General features: G+C 40.8%; 1 protein-coding gene across 3 annotated transcripts in view; it reads left to right on the top strand.

Moving 5' to 3' along the window:
- Nucleotides 1-16,902, top strand: part of TBXAS1 (thromboxane A synthase 1) — a 238,005-nt gene that overhangs the window by 218,938 nt on the left and 2,165 nt on the right. For all 3 annotated transcript variants that reach the window (XM_020997953.2, XM_078153401.1, XM_020997954.2), the window contains 3 exons: nucleotides 5,038-5,129; nucleotides 14,907-15,044; nucleotides 16,687-16,849. In XM_020997953.2, coding sequence (XP_020853612.1) covers nucleotides 5,038-5,129; nucleotides 14,907-15,044; nucleotides 16,687-16,849 — 393 coding nt within the window. The remainder of the gene's footprint in view (nucleotides 1-5,037; nucleotides 5,130-14,906; nucleotides 15,045-16,686; nucleotides 16,850-16,902) is intronic.

Genomic DNA, 16,902 nt, shown 5'->3' with positions numbered 1-16,902 from the left:
AGATCGGGATTCTTAACCTGGGGGCTGTAAACTTATTTTTAAAAAATACTTTGATAACTGAATTCAGAATAATTGGATTCCTTTGCAATCCTATGTATTATATTTTATGCATTTAAAATATTATTCTGAGACAGGGTGCCTAGGCTTCACCAGGCTGCAAAGGGGGCCTTGACACAAGGAGGTTCAGAAACCCTGGTCTGGATGATGTCTCCTCCCTGCATATCACCTTGAATTCATTCTGAATATTCTTCTATGTGTCCATGTTGTCTGCCCAGATAGAATGTAAGCCCCTGGAGGTCAGGGGCTGTTTGTTTAATCTTTATCCTTACATCTGTAGCACCTAGCACAGCCCCTGGCATGCAGTAGGTGTTTAATAAATGTTTATTGGTTGATCTCTAAGGTCCCTTCTGGGTCTATATAGATTTTCCAGAAGATTATGATTTTTTTTTACCAGACCTACAATTAGATGGGCATAAGGAACTACATTGAGGTTCTTCCTGTACCAAGGCAGAGCCCCACCTTCCTGCCCTTTTATAGTCTCAGAGAGTTGCCAAGATCCCTGAGAGGTCACTGCCCATAAGCTGTGCCAATGTTCCTTTGAGCCAGCTGAGTACCCTGCACATTCCCAGCCCCAGCCTAAAGCTTCATCATCACCTGGTGAAGTTCAGATTGGGCAGTTATTCTACCAAAGGGATTATGTAGACAGCTAAACCAGGCAATTCAAAGAAAGAAATCTGCTTTGAGACCAGTGTTATCCATCCTACCATGCTGGATAATTGCTGAAGTCGTACTAACTTCACTGGGAGCTATTCCAATGGCACATGAAGGAAGCCACCAACCACTCCTTCTTCATTATGGATGGCTTGGTAGCCACTTTCTATCCTGCCTGCTTGGCAGCTGGGTGGTGCAATGGGTAGCATGCTAGACTTGGAGTCAAGAAGACCTGAGTTTGACTCCTGCCCTCTGACATCCCCTAGCTATGTGACCCATGGCAAATCACCTAACCTCTCTGTGCCTCAGTTTCATTATCTGTAAAATGGGGACAATAATAGCACCTAACTTCCCATGGTTGTTGTGAGGATCAAATGAGTTAACATACATGAATCACTTTGTAAACCTCACAGTGCTGTATAAGTTATTATTATTATTATTATTATTATCATTGTCATCATCACCAGAAGACCTGATTCCTGGGTCTGCCATATACTACCCAATTAACCTTCAGCAGGTCCCTCAATCTCCCAAAGTCTCTGTTTCCTCCTCTGTAAAATGGGGATAATAACCATATTTGACCTATACGACTTCACAGGATAGTTGTGAAGATCAAATGGGGTCATTTTTAAGTATAAAGTGATCTAGAAATGTTACATTATTAACTATTGTTTATCACTATTATTTGCTGTAAATGGACTACACAGTCCCTACAGAAGAGGGTGGGGTACAGAGAGGAGGATTACTGCTCCACTTCTCCAGTCAATATCAGGGTTACAACATCCAGTGGGAGGATCAAAGCAGAGTAGAAAGAGAACAGACCAGGAGTCAAGACACCAAGTTCCACTTCACCATCTACTAGCTACATAACCTTGGGCAAGTCACTGTTCTAGGCCTGAGTTCCAATAAAATAGGGGATGCAGTGAACTGGAGAAGATCCTTTCTGACCCCATAATTCTATAGAAAAATACTGAAATTTCAGGGTAAGATAGTAATGCTAAATAGGACACAGATAGGATGGGGGTGTGGATGAAACAGTTGTGGGCATATATATCTATGTGTGTTCTAGGGAACATATGCTGTGAATGCACTGACCACACCCAGGTTCTATTCTTGCCTAGTGTCCTGCCCACAATCATTCCAGTATTTCCCCCCTTAGGCCAATCGACTCCCTGGTACAAGGCTGAACAGAGTTATTTTTCCTCCTTATTCTACTTCCTTCCCCCATGTAGTCCTGAGTAAATGTACAAGAAGTCAAGTACAAGAATATTAAAATGAAAATGTAGTTCAGCAAATATAGTCCAATTCCATTCAAGCCTTACTCTCTTACATCATGCTATCATGGAGGTGACCCTAGAAGATTCTTGAAGACTGTGCCAGCAAAGTGCACATTCTGACAGGTGCTACCAAGCTGGAAAGGCTTCAAGTATGGGCCAGGGACAGGCTGTATATCTATCATCAGAAGACCAGCCTAGCTTCATTCGTCACCAGGTTGGCTGCAGGGCTATGAATTTTTTTTTTTTTGGTCCAGATCAAAGACTATCCCTTAGGCCAAAGAGGGTTTTAATTATACTGGTGAAACAGCACTGACAACAACAAAATCACAGGTGTGTAAAGCACCAAAGCAAGTGTCAGCAGATAAGTGCTAAAGGAACACAGAAGGATAAGAATACCAAAATTCACATTTGAGAGGGACCGCCCAGGCTGCATGGATAGAACTGGCCACTGAGATGGGAAGACCCAGGTTCAAATCCCATCTTTGACACTTACCAGATGTGTGACTCCGGGCGAGTCTCAGTGAGAAACTTTCTAAGACAAGACATAACCGAGAGTTTGTTGATGTCTATGGAGAGAGGGGGTTGCTTTGCTGAGTGTTCCTTATACCAATGAAATCAAAAGCACAGATCAAAGAAAGCACCTGTCATTGATATATGGTGGTTTGTAAATGCTATTTCAGAGATGCATAGTGGCAAAGTAAACAGAGAGGTGACCTCAAGACCTGCCTCCAGCAGGTGTCGACTGTGTGACCCTAGACAGGTCACTGAACATCGATGTACCCTCAGGCAAGTGTCTAAAACTATCAGTTGTAGAGAAGGCACCAACCTGCATTGGGAGAAGCATTTTTCACACCTGGGAATGCCATATAACAAGGAAATCACAGACCTAGTCCCTATCCCTGTATCATTTTATTATCACAGTATCCCTATGAGATATAGATAGATAAAAATAGATATGTGTGTATACATACATACATATACTATGTGTATATAAATACACATACATATACATACACACATACATGGTAAATGTTATGACTTCATTATTCAGATAAGGAAACTGAGCTTCAGCTACAGACAGGGTTAAGTGATATGCCCAGCTACTAAGCAGTTGAGTTGGAGTACTCAGGTTCACTGGCACCCTGTTCTTCAATGTACTCTTGCTGCCCTCTGCTGGCATAACCTATCCATGACGCTTTTGTCACCAGCTTTTCCAAGAGGAGAAAGAGCCCAGAAGAGACAAAGTAAGTTATGGTGATTTGTGAACCACCCTCCCTTCTGCTTCCCTCCTGTGCTGGCCCCTCTCCTGTCTGCACAGACTAGATCACATGCACTTGGATTGCATTTGCATTTGCAAATTTATTGCATTTGCATTTGCAAATTTATAGACTGGTTCAAATGCATTTGGATCATAGAAGCCTCCAGTTAGAGATCATTTGGTCCGTGCTGTTCCATTCATTCCAAATGCATTTATTAAGTACCTACTATGTGCCCTGCATGGTGCTAGGTAGGCAAAAGACAAAAATTAAACATGTGGTCTCCCCAGACCACATGTACACATGTAAATACATACAAAAGAAATAAAAACAACGGTACACCATTGCAGCCAGCTGCTACCATCTGAGAGCCAATTGTTAAATTTTCAGTGAGAGCACTTATACCTCAGAAATAGACAAATGCTACAAATCAGGGCTTGTTTTATTGTTTATTGATTATTTTTTAAAAAGTAATGGAGAACAGAACATGTGAATAATGCAGATTAAACATGAAAGTGTGATGTGTGTACTTTTCTTTCTATTTTTATTGGGGAGCCTGTTGTTAAATATTTACTAGCACATTCCTTAATACAAGGTAATTTTTGAACTTACATGCTATTTAAGGGAAACAACATTTATACAGATAAATAAATACAAGATACATATAAAGTAATTCGGGGTAGAGATAGAGTACTAGCAAATTGGGGGATCAGGATCCATTTCATGTAGAAAGTGACAATTAGGGGCAGCTAGGTGACAGTGAATAGAGCATGGGCTCTGGAGTCAGGAGGACCTGAATTCAAATCCAGCCTCAGACACTTGACACTTCCTAGCTGGGTGACCCTGAGCAAGTCACCTAACCTCAATTGCCAAACCCCCCCCCAAAAAAAAGTGACAATTAAGCTGAGACTTAAGGAAAGCTAGAGATTCTAAAAGGCAGATATGAAGAGGGAATGTATTCTAGGTGTGTACAAAGGTATGGCGATGGGAAAAGGTACAACAGTTTGGCTGAACTACCCAGAGCAGGAATATTACAACATCCTAGAAATGTGGTCTTCCAGCCTATGCCTAAAGAGGTTAAGTGACTTTTTCCAGGGTCACATGGCTAATGAGTGGCAGGGACAACATCTGAACTCAGATCTTCCTGAATTCAATTCCAGCATTTCCATCCACCATGTTTAGGCTCACATCTATTGCTATAGTAAAGCCAGAACTCATACTTAGATCTGCTGACAATACTTCCATTGCTTTTTCCAATACACCATGTTGTTTTCCTGGGTTTCACAGGGATCCTATTATGACTCAGAGATTTCTTTTTTATTTAATGTTTTAAATCAACAAAAATCTATGCTTTCTCCTACCTTTGTAACAAATAAGCAAGACAAATCTCCACATTGACCATATAGAAAAAAAACAGGTATGAATCTGCAATGAGTCTGCCACCTCTCTTTTAGGAGATGGAGAGCAGGTTTCATCTTGAGTGCTTTGCAATCACGATGACCCAGAGATTTTTTTGTTTACTTGTTTTGGTTTGGTTTGGTTTGGTTTTGACCCAGAGATTTTTAAGCTCCAGGTGACAGCCAGCTTGTTGTGAGCAACATTGAATACAATGTAATTCCAGTATAGGAGAACTGTCCATAGACTGTCCTGTTGGGATTTGTATTATATTTACTTTTAAGTAGAGAAGCTTTTATGTAAACATCTGTGCTTGGATTCCAACTTGAAAAAATATGGAAAAGCTGAGAATTACTGGAATCATCTTAACACAGCTTTTTCTCGTTTCTTTCTTGTAGACTATCCCCAAATTCTGCACACTGGAAGAAGAATTACCCTACCTGGATATGGTGATTGCAGAGACCTTAAGGATGTACCCACCAGCTTTTAGGTAGGCTAAATCTAATAAGAGGAAATTCAATGAGGCTAAATGTAAAGTCTTATACTTGGGTTTAAAAAAAATTATTTCAGAAGTATAAGGTCAGATTTAAAATTTATGAGAAAAGATCTGGGGGTTTTATTGGACTGCAAACCATAAGTCAGTATATGATAAGACAATTAAAATAACTAAAACAATCTTGAGCTTTTTTTTTTCAGAAACATGGCAATGATAGTCTCACTGTACTTACTGTACAGGGCTGACGTGGTCAGATACTGCATCTTTAGTATTGTTTTCCATTTTAAGGAAGGAGCTGATGGGAGGGCAATCAGACTGAGGCAGGCTCATGGCATATGAGGATTGGTAGAAGGAACTGGCATTGAAGTTTAGCATGGAGAAGAGAGTATTCATTCAGCTGTCTCCTTTCATTGGGAAGAGTGATTAGATTGATTTCTCTTGGCCCCAGAGGGCAAAATTAGGAGCAGTGGGTAGAAATGAGAATAGAGAAACTTGGGCTTGACACAAGTCAAAAACTTCCTAACAACTAGACTATCCAAGAATAGAATGGGCTGCCTTAGAAAGTCATGGTTCCTTCCATAATGGAAGTCTTCAAGTAAACTCTTGATAACCACTCTTTGGGATATGTTGTACATGGGCTTCTTTTTCAGGTATGAGTTGGACTAGCCAGCCATTGAAGACCCTTCCAATTCTGAAATTCTGTGAATCTTCAAAAAAAATTTTTTTAAGAAATTTTGTGATTCTGTGGACTTGACTACCCTTTCCCTTCCCTGGTTGTATATAAAACACTTACTGTCTGTTTTTGTTGCTGTTGTTGGGTAGTTTCAGTAGTCTGACTCTTCATGACCCATTTGGGGTTTTCTTGACAAAGATACTGGAGTGGTTTGTCATTTCCTTCTCCAGTGGATTAAGGCAAACAGAGAGGTTGAGTGACTTGCTCCGGGTTGCACAGCCAGTAAATGTCTGAGGCCACATTTGAATTCAGGTCTTATTGACTCCAGGCCCAGCACTCTGAGCCGCCTACCTGCCCAGTTCCCACTCAAGCTGCCACTCATTGATGAGTCTCTTTTCATGTATATGTCTTATTTCTCCAACTGTCCTCTCTCCCCCTGAAGGGTAGAAACCGAGTCTTATGTTGTATAAGCTCCCACAAACACAAACTGTGCCTCACACAACACCTCGTGTAAGTTGTAAGCCCTCAATAAATGTTTGCTAACAGATGGATTTCTCTCTGAGTCAATAAGTAACGGGGGAGGGGGGAGGGGGAGGACGGTACAGAATAATATAATAAAAGTATTACATTTTGGTGTCAGGAGACGTATGTTCAAATTGCAGATCCGATATTTAATAGCTGCGTGTATAATCATAGAAACATCGATTTGGGTATGGGAGAGATCTTAGATGTAGGCCTTTGAGTCCAACCACTCTCATTTACATATGAGGAAACTGAGACCCAGAGAGATTACAGAGTTATACAGCTAGTAAAGTGTCTGAGGCAAGACTCAGACTTAGGTCTTCTTAAACTTTAAAGGCCAACACTCTATCCACTATACCACACTTCACCTCTGAGTCTCTTTCCTCATCAATAAAAATAGAGATATTAATACTCAACAGAGTATTTAACAGCACGGGGCTGAGGGCCTTGTTCTTGGGTTCCAACATTCTCATTCTTCTCCCAGGAAGAACTTTCTACTTAGCAGCTACCATCCCTAAGTCTATCGCCCAACAACCTTATCTAGGGCCCCTCCACCCAAGTCCCACACATGGTACCTCTTTCACAGGCCTAACTCTCCCACCCTGACCCCATGAAGAATCAAGAGTGAAATGGCCTCCTCTCCCAGAATGCCACTTTCCTCTTGCCCAGGCTTCTCACTGCTAGGCTCACTATTCTTATCCTCATTTAAAGGTCCCCTTCTTGTTCCTCTATTAAAGTCTTTCTCTGATTCCTTATCATGGTATGACATTTACAGGGAGCGGGGGAAGAGGGGTAAGTGGAAAGTGGGAAGGGGAGGGGAAGAGGTACTCTCTCCTCTCCAGAAATCCCTGTCCATCTCTTCCTTCAGCTCAAAACTTACCCCTCCGAGAAGTCCGCCTAATCCCAGGTCCCACATAAATCACATCTTTCCTTTACTGAGGTAGGTTAGTGTAAGGACAAACAGGGAAAGTATAAGGAAGACAAGGACATGCAAATCTTAGGACTCCCGGGGATGCCATTTATTAGCTCTGTGACCTTGGCTTAGTCCCTTGACCTATCTGAATCTCAGCTTCCTCCTCTATCAAACTGCGCTAATAATACTGCACTACATTTCTAAGGGCTGTTATGATGAAATGAGATCCTGGACATAAAGAACGCATTTGCCACAAGCGGCTATATAAATTGATGCTGTATTGTGCCTCAGTACTTATTAGCTGAAATATTGTTTCATCTTCTAGTCTGGAACTTTTTCATGCGTTACTTTGTAATTCAATTCAGCAGATTTGATCCAAAGAACATATTAAGCCCCTTCTATGAGCAAGACAAGACGGTAGGTGCTGGGTGATAAGAAGGCAAAAATGAGAGTCCCTGCCTTCAGGGAGCTTACTTTCTCCTGGATCACAGGGTCAACAAAGGTTGAATGGGTCTTTGCTTAATCTCCACCAATTAAAAGTAGGTGCCTGGAAGGTAGGAGCTGGTGTTCTAACGCTTCTCTCAGATTTCCCCCAATAAGTGGTTCTTTGGAGAGAACAAAGAAGTCATCAGATTCAGGGCTATGTAAACAGGAGGAAGACAAACTGATTTAATCACATGCCATATGTTCAACTCAGCACTTTAAGGAATTAATTTTCCAGACATGAACATCATTAAGATGTACTGTTTGCCTTTTTTTTTTAAAGAGGGAATTATACAAACTTGAAGACACTTTTCCGAACAGCTTTTCAAATGGATAATAGTGAGTAAAATGCTGCTGTTCTCTATGAATGCTCATCATCTAGCAGCAGGTACTGTAAAATCCTCCACTGTAGCATCTGCTTTGTTATTCCACGGCTTCGATCATGTTTCATCATGCAGAAGAAAGATTAGATTGGTTCTGCTTGACCCCAGAAGGGCAACTCACTCTTGCAGCCTGTTCACCATGGAATATTCCCCTCCCCACCTCCCTTCCATTAGTGAGCTCCTTCCTGAGCCTCCATTTTGTGGACAAGCCCAGGCCTGCCTGCCTTCGTTGCCTTCCCATCGCGATTTTTTACTTTCTCTGGATTTCATTTCCCCTCCCTTCTCTTCCTACTTTTCAGCCTCCTTTTGGGTGTTTCCTCCCCTTATTAGGATGTAAGCTGGAAGGCTGGGCCACCTTGCTTTTTGCTTGTGTTTGTACCCCCAGTGCACGTGGAGAGCGCTTAACAACTGCTTCTTCCTTCCTAATAGGTGGGAGCAGCAAGGAAGGTAGATTTCCGCTGGATACAAGGAAAAACTTTCTAATAAGGATAGTGCTCCCCAAACAGAGGGGATTCATATTCAAATTTATAGAGAAAATTGAACCAAATAGTCTCAGATATCTCTTTCAAGACAGATTCTATGATTCCTCTTTGAACATGGGAAAATGATAATGTGTTATAGGGGACAGAACACTGGACTTGGAATCTGGAACATCTGGGTTTGAGCCTTGCCTTAGACACTCACCAGTTGTGTGACTCTGGGCAAGTCAATTAACCTGGGTCTAAATTTCCTCTTGTTATTTAGTCATTTTTCAGTCAAGTCCAACTCTTTGTAAACCCATTTGGGGTTTTCTTGGCAAAGATACTGGAGTAATTTACCATTTCCTTCTCCAGCTCACTTTACAGATAAGGAAACTGAGGCAAACAGGGTTAAGTGACTTGCCCAGAGTCACACAGCTAACAAGTATCTGAGATCAGATTTGAATTCAGGTCTTTATAATTCCAGGCCTATCCACTGCACCACCTAGCTGACCCTAATTTCCTCTTCAGATCATAATTTTGGAACTAGAAGAGATCTCAAAGGCCATGTAGTCCAAATCAATCTCAATCTCTCTCTCTCTCTCTCTCTCTCTCTCTCTCTCTCTCTCTCTCTCTCTCTCTCTCTCTCTCTCTCTCTCTCTCTTACACACACACACACACACACACACACACACACACACACACACACACACCTCCGAAACCCAGAGTGGTTAAGTGATTTTGCCCAAGGTCACTCAGGTAGTGTTGGAGATAGGAGTTGAACTCAGGTCTTCTGACTCTACTGGACCACACAAACAGGAATAATAATGATAGCACCTACCTCACAGGGTTGTCATGAGAATATCAAATAAGACAATGTCTTTAAAGAGCTTTGCAAACCTTAAAACATTATATACATGACAGCTATTACTACTATAACTAATATTATTCGAAACCACCTCCTTCCTATGAAAATACAGAACACCTATAACATAGGCTTTATCCACATGCCCCTGATGCTGGCAATAAATGGGGGTAATTTCAATTAAAAGATCTGTTTCATTAGGCACAGCGTTCAAATTGATCTCATTTAGTATTTTTATTTAAGACGTGTAACCCACTAATGCCAATTTGTAGGATAGACTTCTCTAGACAAAGTCAAACAGGAACCACACAAAGCATGGTGGGTGAGCAAGGAAAAAGGGAGTACTAAGACCACATATGATTGATTCATCACCAACAGGTCATGTCAGCCTAAGCCCATTTCCTTTTTTTAACAAGGTTACAAAACTTACTATATGTAGAGAAAATGTTGCAGAATACATGTAGAATGTACTGTTACTATTAGAAGGATTGTTTGTGTGCATTTAGAAAGGGAAACAGAGATCACTAGAAGCAAATATAACTTTATCAAGAGCTGGTTAAGCCACACCTCATTTCCTTTTTCATAGAGTTTCTAGGCTTATGGAAACTCAGGGAAATGCTTCAGACACAATCTACCTGGATTGTTTTAAACAAAGCATGATATTCTTGTAGACTAGATGAAGAGATAGGGGCTAGATACTAGCAGTTAAGTGGATTCAAAAGTGTTTGAAAGACTAGACCCAAAGAATAATTACTCATTAATATCCTCTTAAAGGGAGTGCCACAAGGATCTGTCCTTTGTCCTGTGCTGCTCAATATTTTATCAGTGACTTAGATGAAGGAATAGATGACATACTTACCAAATTTGCAGGTGACACAAATATTAAGTAGAGCTTATCAACTTAGCCTTGGCAGTATTATAAGGAACAGCTGAGCTGACACCCAGTCACCTTCTGGCTGTTTGGAATCGGGGAGGGGAGCACAAAGGAATGGATAATGTTGAAAAGGAATAGGTTGAAGCAGATAGTATCCTGAAACTGGAGTTACAAAAGTAAGAGTTCAAATCCTGCCTGGAAATCCTACCATGTGGTATCCATTTTCTCATCTGTAAAACTGGGATACTACTTATTCCCTCCCTCACAGGGCTGTTGGGAGGCACAAATTAGATAATGGATGGAAAGTATTTTTGAACCTTAAAATGTTCTATAAATGCCAGTTATTATCATAATAGCTCTTTTTTTTTCCTGCAGCTTCAACCAGAAGAATAAGCCTCAGTGTGGTCCCCAACATTTTAGGTTAACCAGAATGAAGGGGAGGTTCTCTTTTTATGAACAAGGCAGGACTCCCTTGACTCGAGACTGACTTCTTCCTTAGAAAAGGGGATAGAGATTGCCACTGACCTTCAGATCTGGAAGAGAATGGCATCTGTTACCATCAGTTCTCAAGAAAGCATATTTGCATGGGTATGGAGGATACCTGCCTTGGCCAGAAGATACAGGACTTCTATTTCTTCTCTTAACTTCTCTCCCCCCTCCCCCAATTCTCTTTTTCTCTTTCTCTTTCCCTCCCTGTCTCTCTTTATCTCTCTGTCTCTTTCTCCTGCAGAATGGAACAGTTTCTCTCTCCTTCAAAAAGAGAAACAGCCTCTCCTTCTTTGTCCCTCTCCTTTTCCCTTTCCCCATGGCCTCAATGGAAGCCCAACCAGGTTCAGGAGAGAGATCCATTACCAATATCCTGAAATGATTGTTTCTTATATTTTTAAGCTTCTTGCTAAGGATTCTATTCTCATCACATAGGCACCATTTTAAAAAATAGATTTATATGTTTGTCCTGAGCTAGTAATTTCCTGATAGTTTTTATGTCCTCATTAAAAATTTCCTTGTGTCCTCATTAAATCGTCCCTAATAAATACTTTTCTCATACACAAAATCGTATGTGTTCATGTAAAGAGTTTCACCCTACCAACAGTTCTACTGACCACTGACAGAAAAGATCCCTTGATGAAGAGTCCTAGCCCTCAACAGTTTCTCAATAAGAATAATGAAAAATAGTGGGAAGGAAAGGGAGCTAGTGGTATATCAAACTATACTACAAAGTATTTTTTATTGAGTAGTTTCAGTCATGTCCAATTTTCTGTGACCCCATTTGGGATTTTCTTGGCAGATACTGGAATGGTTTGCCATTTCCTTTTCTCTAGCTCATTTTACAGATGAGGCAAACAGGGTGAAATGACTTGCCCAGGGTCACACAGCTAGTAAGTATCTGGGGCCAGATTTGAACTCAGGAGGATGTCTTCCCGACTTTGGGCTCAGAACTCCATCTACTTCATCACTGACCTGCCCCAGTACCACAAAGTAGTACTCATCAAAACTATGTTGGTACTGACTAAAAGAAAGAAAAGTTGATGAGATAGATTAGGCCAGATAGACTGTTCAAGTGGTCTCGGGTCTATTCCAACCATAATATCACTCTGTTTTGGGCACTTTTGATCTTTACCCAAATGCTTTCCACCATCTTCCCTCTAATCTCATTCTTGAATTTCCTTCTATGAATATGTCATCTGAATACACAAAGCTACTCTTACACTTCTATTGCCCTTTCCCTCCCCCTTTTGAATAAGGTATAGTATGCCCTTTCATAGCCACATTCCAATTCCAGGTTCTATCCAACGCAGTCAGTGATATCTACAAGGCCCAATTTGTCTTCTTGAATTCAGATCTCTAGCTCAGACTCCTTGTCACGCATTCTTTGTATATTTGTATGTATAGATCCCAGGTCTTCTTTTGCTTCTATTTTGTCTCCAATGAACTTCTGAGCATCTCTACTGTTAGTCTTCTTTCTACATGGTAACTGCTGTCTATGGTATTTATTGAAGGATATATCTGAGCAGTTTTCTTCCTCCCCCTTTTTTTTCTTCATGGAAAAGCCCTTTTGATTTGGTTTGCAAGACTCCAGGCAAATACATTCTGCCCCCCAAAAAAATTCTATTCATACCTTTTGCTTTTACATCACAGTTATTATTACTAGGCATAACCCTAACTACTGTACAGGTTTCTTTTGTAATCAGTCAATAATTGGCCAGGTCTGGCAGTATGCACAAATTTCCACACCCATCGTTCCCCACATCTCCAATGAAAAGCAGGAGGTACACTTCTTCACATATCTCCCTGGGGCCAAGACTGGTTATTATAATTACACAGCATCGAATTTTGTGCAAATACATCCTTAATAATCTTCACCAGGTATACTCCATGCCTGACCAGAAGCTTACTAATCCTATCCTTTAAGCTAAACTCAAACAGGAACTTATCACATAGCCCCTTATTTAATGGACTAGGAGTAATATAGTGGGCACTGTGTTCAACTAGTTTTATAAAAGATAGCAGCAATACATGAATGTATAACTTGCCTATAGAGGATTACATTTTATAAAGGCAGGGGGTAAATAATCAAAACTCAGTAAAGGTATTTTTGAGGGAGTGGGAGAAGGCAGAGATAATATGCTTTGTTCTAATGACTTAACTTAATACAAAGGAGGATAGAGCCATGAGGGTGTGATGTGCCTTTTGCATTTTTTTCTCTTAAATGGTCTTTTTTTTTAAACGGGCTTTTGGCAGGCGTTGGGTCGTACTTAATTCAGGATCTAAAAAGGGCCAAGCAAAGCTCAGCGTCTGAGATTTTAAAAAGCTAAAGCGCACACGACCTAATATATAGCTGAAATGTTGCAGCAACTTGTGGAAATGACCTCAACTTTTCTTGAAAGTTGTGGAGAGACAGGCTCTCCTAGATGTGGAGTTTGAGGAAATGCTCAGTCTGATTGCCTCCCAGTCTCCACCTCTGGCTTGTGCTTCCTATGTAAGCATTGCACCCTTTCTACTTGGAGGGCTTTATAGAACCTACAGCAGCAGACCAAGACCAGATCAAGCAGTCAGCCCTGTACTCTCTTCTCTCCTTGGCATTATCATCTTTGATTTTATCCCACATACTTTTTTTTTGCAGGTAGTAACCAACACAAGATGCTTGTACTTTGGAGCAAAATATGTGTACATTTAAAATCCTAGGAACACAGTGAAATATTGGTTTCTTTTTTTTATCATAACTCTGATTTGTCAAGGGAATGGGGAGTATGGGGGGGAGGGAGATATGACTAATAATACACCCATGTTACATCAATTTTTCACTCTACATTAGCTATGTTATAAGAGATATGATTTGGCTTGTGGCAGATTTGCAACTTTTAATTTACTCAATGCTAAATTTATTCATTCATTGAAAAAAAATTGTTAAACTCCCAGAATATGCCAAGAACACAAAGTTTAGTTGAGGTATAGTCTTTGCTTCAGTCTAGGAAGAAGATAGGATGAAAATATGGATAACTATAGTACACAAGATTATATAAGTGCCTGAAAAGGTATGAAACAAAATGTTATGTGAGGTCTATTTAGAAATTATTATTATTATTACCAACATCAGAGAATGATTCTTGAAGGTGACAGCATCTGATCTGGGGGTTAAAGAAAGGGTAGAAATTCATCAGGTGAAGGCAAGGTGGGAGGACATTTCTGGCACCAGTAATAGTATCAAATAAGGCACAGGGCAAGAAGACACAAGGACTCCAGTTTAGCTGGAGCACAGGGTGCACAGAGGGCAGTAAATAATTTGGAATAATTCAGTCTGTAAACATTTATATGTGTCAGGCACTGTGCTAAGCTCTGGAGAGACAAAGAAAGATAAAAGACAGTCCCTGCTCTCAAAGAGCTCACGGTCTGATACTCACCGACAACATGCAAACAACTATCTACAAACAAGCTACATACAAGATAAATTGGAGATAATCAAGAGAAGGAAGGTGTTAAAATTAAAGGGGATCAGGAAAGGCTTTACTGTAGAAAGTGGGCTTTTAACTGGTACTTACAGGGAAGGTGAAGGAAGGGGCCAAGGGGGAGAAATATCCAGTAGAAATGCCCAGAGTTGGGAAATGGAGTTTCTTGTTCAAGGAAGAGCAAGGAGGCCCGTGTGACTGGATTGCAGAAGACATAGAAAGGTGTAAGGTGTAAGAAGATTGGAAGTGGGGATGGGGGAGGTACACAGGGAAGGGGATGGATTATGAAGGACTTTGAATGCCAAAGGATTTTATATCTGAAGAAGAAAAGAAAGGTGGGATGGCTTCAGATTCTAAAGGACCTTGAAAACCAGGAAAAAGAGTCTTTATCTGACAGACAAGAATAAGTTGCTAAAGATGGTTGGTCAGGGCTGTGATGTGACCAGATCTCTACATTTTCCTGCCTACCAGAGAGAAGGGGGAAAAACATTTTTCTAATCCTTCCATGGTCATCTTTTTACTCTGGCACACATTGTCTTTGCCTCTGATTTGTCTTGGTGGAAGCACAACTTTTGTTGGTCACACAGTTCATAAATGGCTTCTAAAAGTCCAACATTAGCATCTGATTCTCTGTGATCATTTGCCTACGCTAGGTTCACTCGGGAAGCAGCAAAAGACTGTGAAGTGAGGGGCCTCCATATCCCAGCTGGGGCTATTGTGGAAACAGCTGTTGGCTATCTGCATCACAATCCAGAATACTGGCCAAACCCAGAGACATTTATCCCAGAGAGGTAAGAAATTTCCTTCTCCCTCTTTTTCCTTTTCAAAAAGCTTCTCTATAACTGGAGTTTGATCATGCATACCTTTAGATAATCACTCAATCGGTGGAAGCATCTCCCTTCGTGGCCCTCTGACTATGTGCCAGAGGAAATGCGGCCAGAGCCATAGCTAGCAAATTTGGTGACTGATGCAGATTGCATAAAATGCACTCAGTCAGAAAAGACGATGAGACACACTTGCCTCTTCAACTGAGAGGTGGGGGACTAGATGGGGAATGTACCCTACACAGTCAGATGCGGTTGTTTTATTAGTCACTTATGCAGAACGTTTCTTCTTTTTTGGTGAGAGTGGGTGGCAAGTGAGTGTACAACACCAAAGACATCAATAACACTTTATTGTAAAGTGTTATTGATATCTTTTTGTTTTTACATTACAAACATTTACAGATGAGTCCTACTTCATGAGAAGTCTCTTGTAACAAAATAAAACCGTTAAATAAAACTAATAACACAATAACCTTATTTGGAAGTAAAACACATGCGAGGAAAGCAGTATAGAGACATGACCTTAAATCAAGTTTTTAAACAAATTCAGTTCAAGGGGAAAAAACCAAGAACACAAGACACAGTGGGGGAGGGACCCTGGACACTGCCCCAACATGAGGACAGACATAGGTTCCAGAACAGTGGGAAGCCATTATCAGTGGAAGGAGGAAATGGGTAGTTGGTTCTATTGAAGAAATGTAAGTACTGTTAGTGCCCTCTAAATTTCAGCATCCTGGGATACAGCCCCATTCACCCTACCCTAGTTATGGGTCTGGATGTGCCTATAAAGTAATCAGATAGATCCCAATACCATCAATACTTGATAGACATCTTGTGAAGCTCTATTTTACTCATGGAAATAGAAGTGATCGACCCTTGCAACCCTGAATAATGTCTCATTCAGAAATCATAATTCCAATATGGATAGAGCAGAAATTTATCTTTGCATAATCTATGTGTTGAGCCTGCTTCATAAATCAAAGTGTTTCTGAGCAACATGGTAGAATGGGGGAGGGAAATCATTCATTAGGAGGCAGCAGACTTGAATTCCCTATATATCACCACTTACTGAGTGACCTTGGCCACGTGAATTAACCTTTCTGTGCCTCAGAGACATTCTCCAATAGACAAAGGGTCAAAGGATATGAACAGGCAATTGCCAAGGAAAAGTTCTTTCTAAAAAAGCAAGTTCCCAAGAACCATAAGGAAAAAATGCTCCATATTACTAAAAAACAAGGTAAGTTCACATTAAAACAATTCTGAAATTCTATCTCCCACTGCTGAGATTGGTAAAGATGACAAAAAAAAGGAAAATGACAGTTACTGAAGGGGATGAAAGAGGACAGGCATCCTAATGCATTGTTGGTGTAGCTGTGAATTGGACTAGTCATTTTGGAAAGCAATTTAGACCATACCCGCAAGCATTTGCAGTACCTATCCCACAGCATCATTGTGTGAAAAGGGCATTGTAAACCTTTAAGCTTCAACATAAATATGAGTTGTTACAATATTAAAGTAAGGCACTCAAGTAGGTTAGGAATACTTCTGAGAGACAATGAAGTGGCCTTATTTTTCAGAACTGATGTGGTGCACATGGTTTACTCTGTAGGTTTAGCCGAGAGGCAAGACAACAACATCTGCCCTTCACATACCTCCCATTTGGGGCAGGTCCTCGTAGCTGCATCGGAGCAAAGCTGGCCATCCTGGAAATCAAGTTGACGTTGCTCCGAATTCTTCAGAAGTTCAAGTTCGAAACCTGCCCTAAGACCCAGGTAAGCCCTTCTCCTTTCTGTAGAGAGGGGGAGTTTTCCTCCCCCAGCAGTCC

The sequence above is a fragment of the Phascolarctos cinereus genome, unplaced genomic scaffold (assembly GCF_003287225.1).
Source record: "Phascolarctos cinereus isolate Bilbo 61053 unplaced genomic scaffold, phaCin_HiC Scaffold_1;HRSCAF=81, whole genome shotgun sequence".
Taxonomy (NCBI): Eukaryota; Metazoa; Chordata; class Mammalia; order Diprotodontia; family Phascolarctidae; genus Phascolarctos; species Phascolarctos cinereus.
This window is presented reverse-complemented; position numbering and strand designations above follow the sequence as displayed.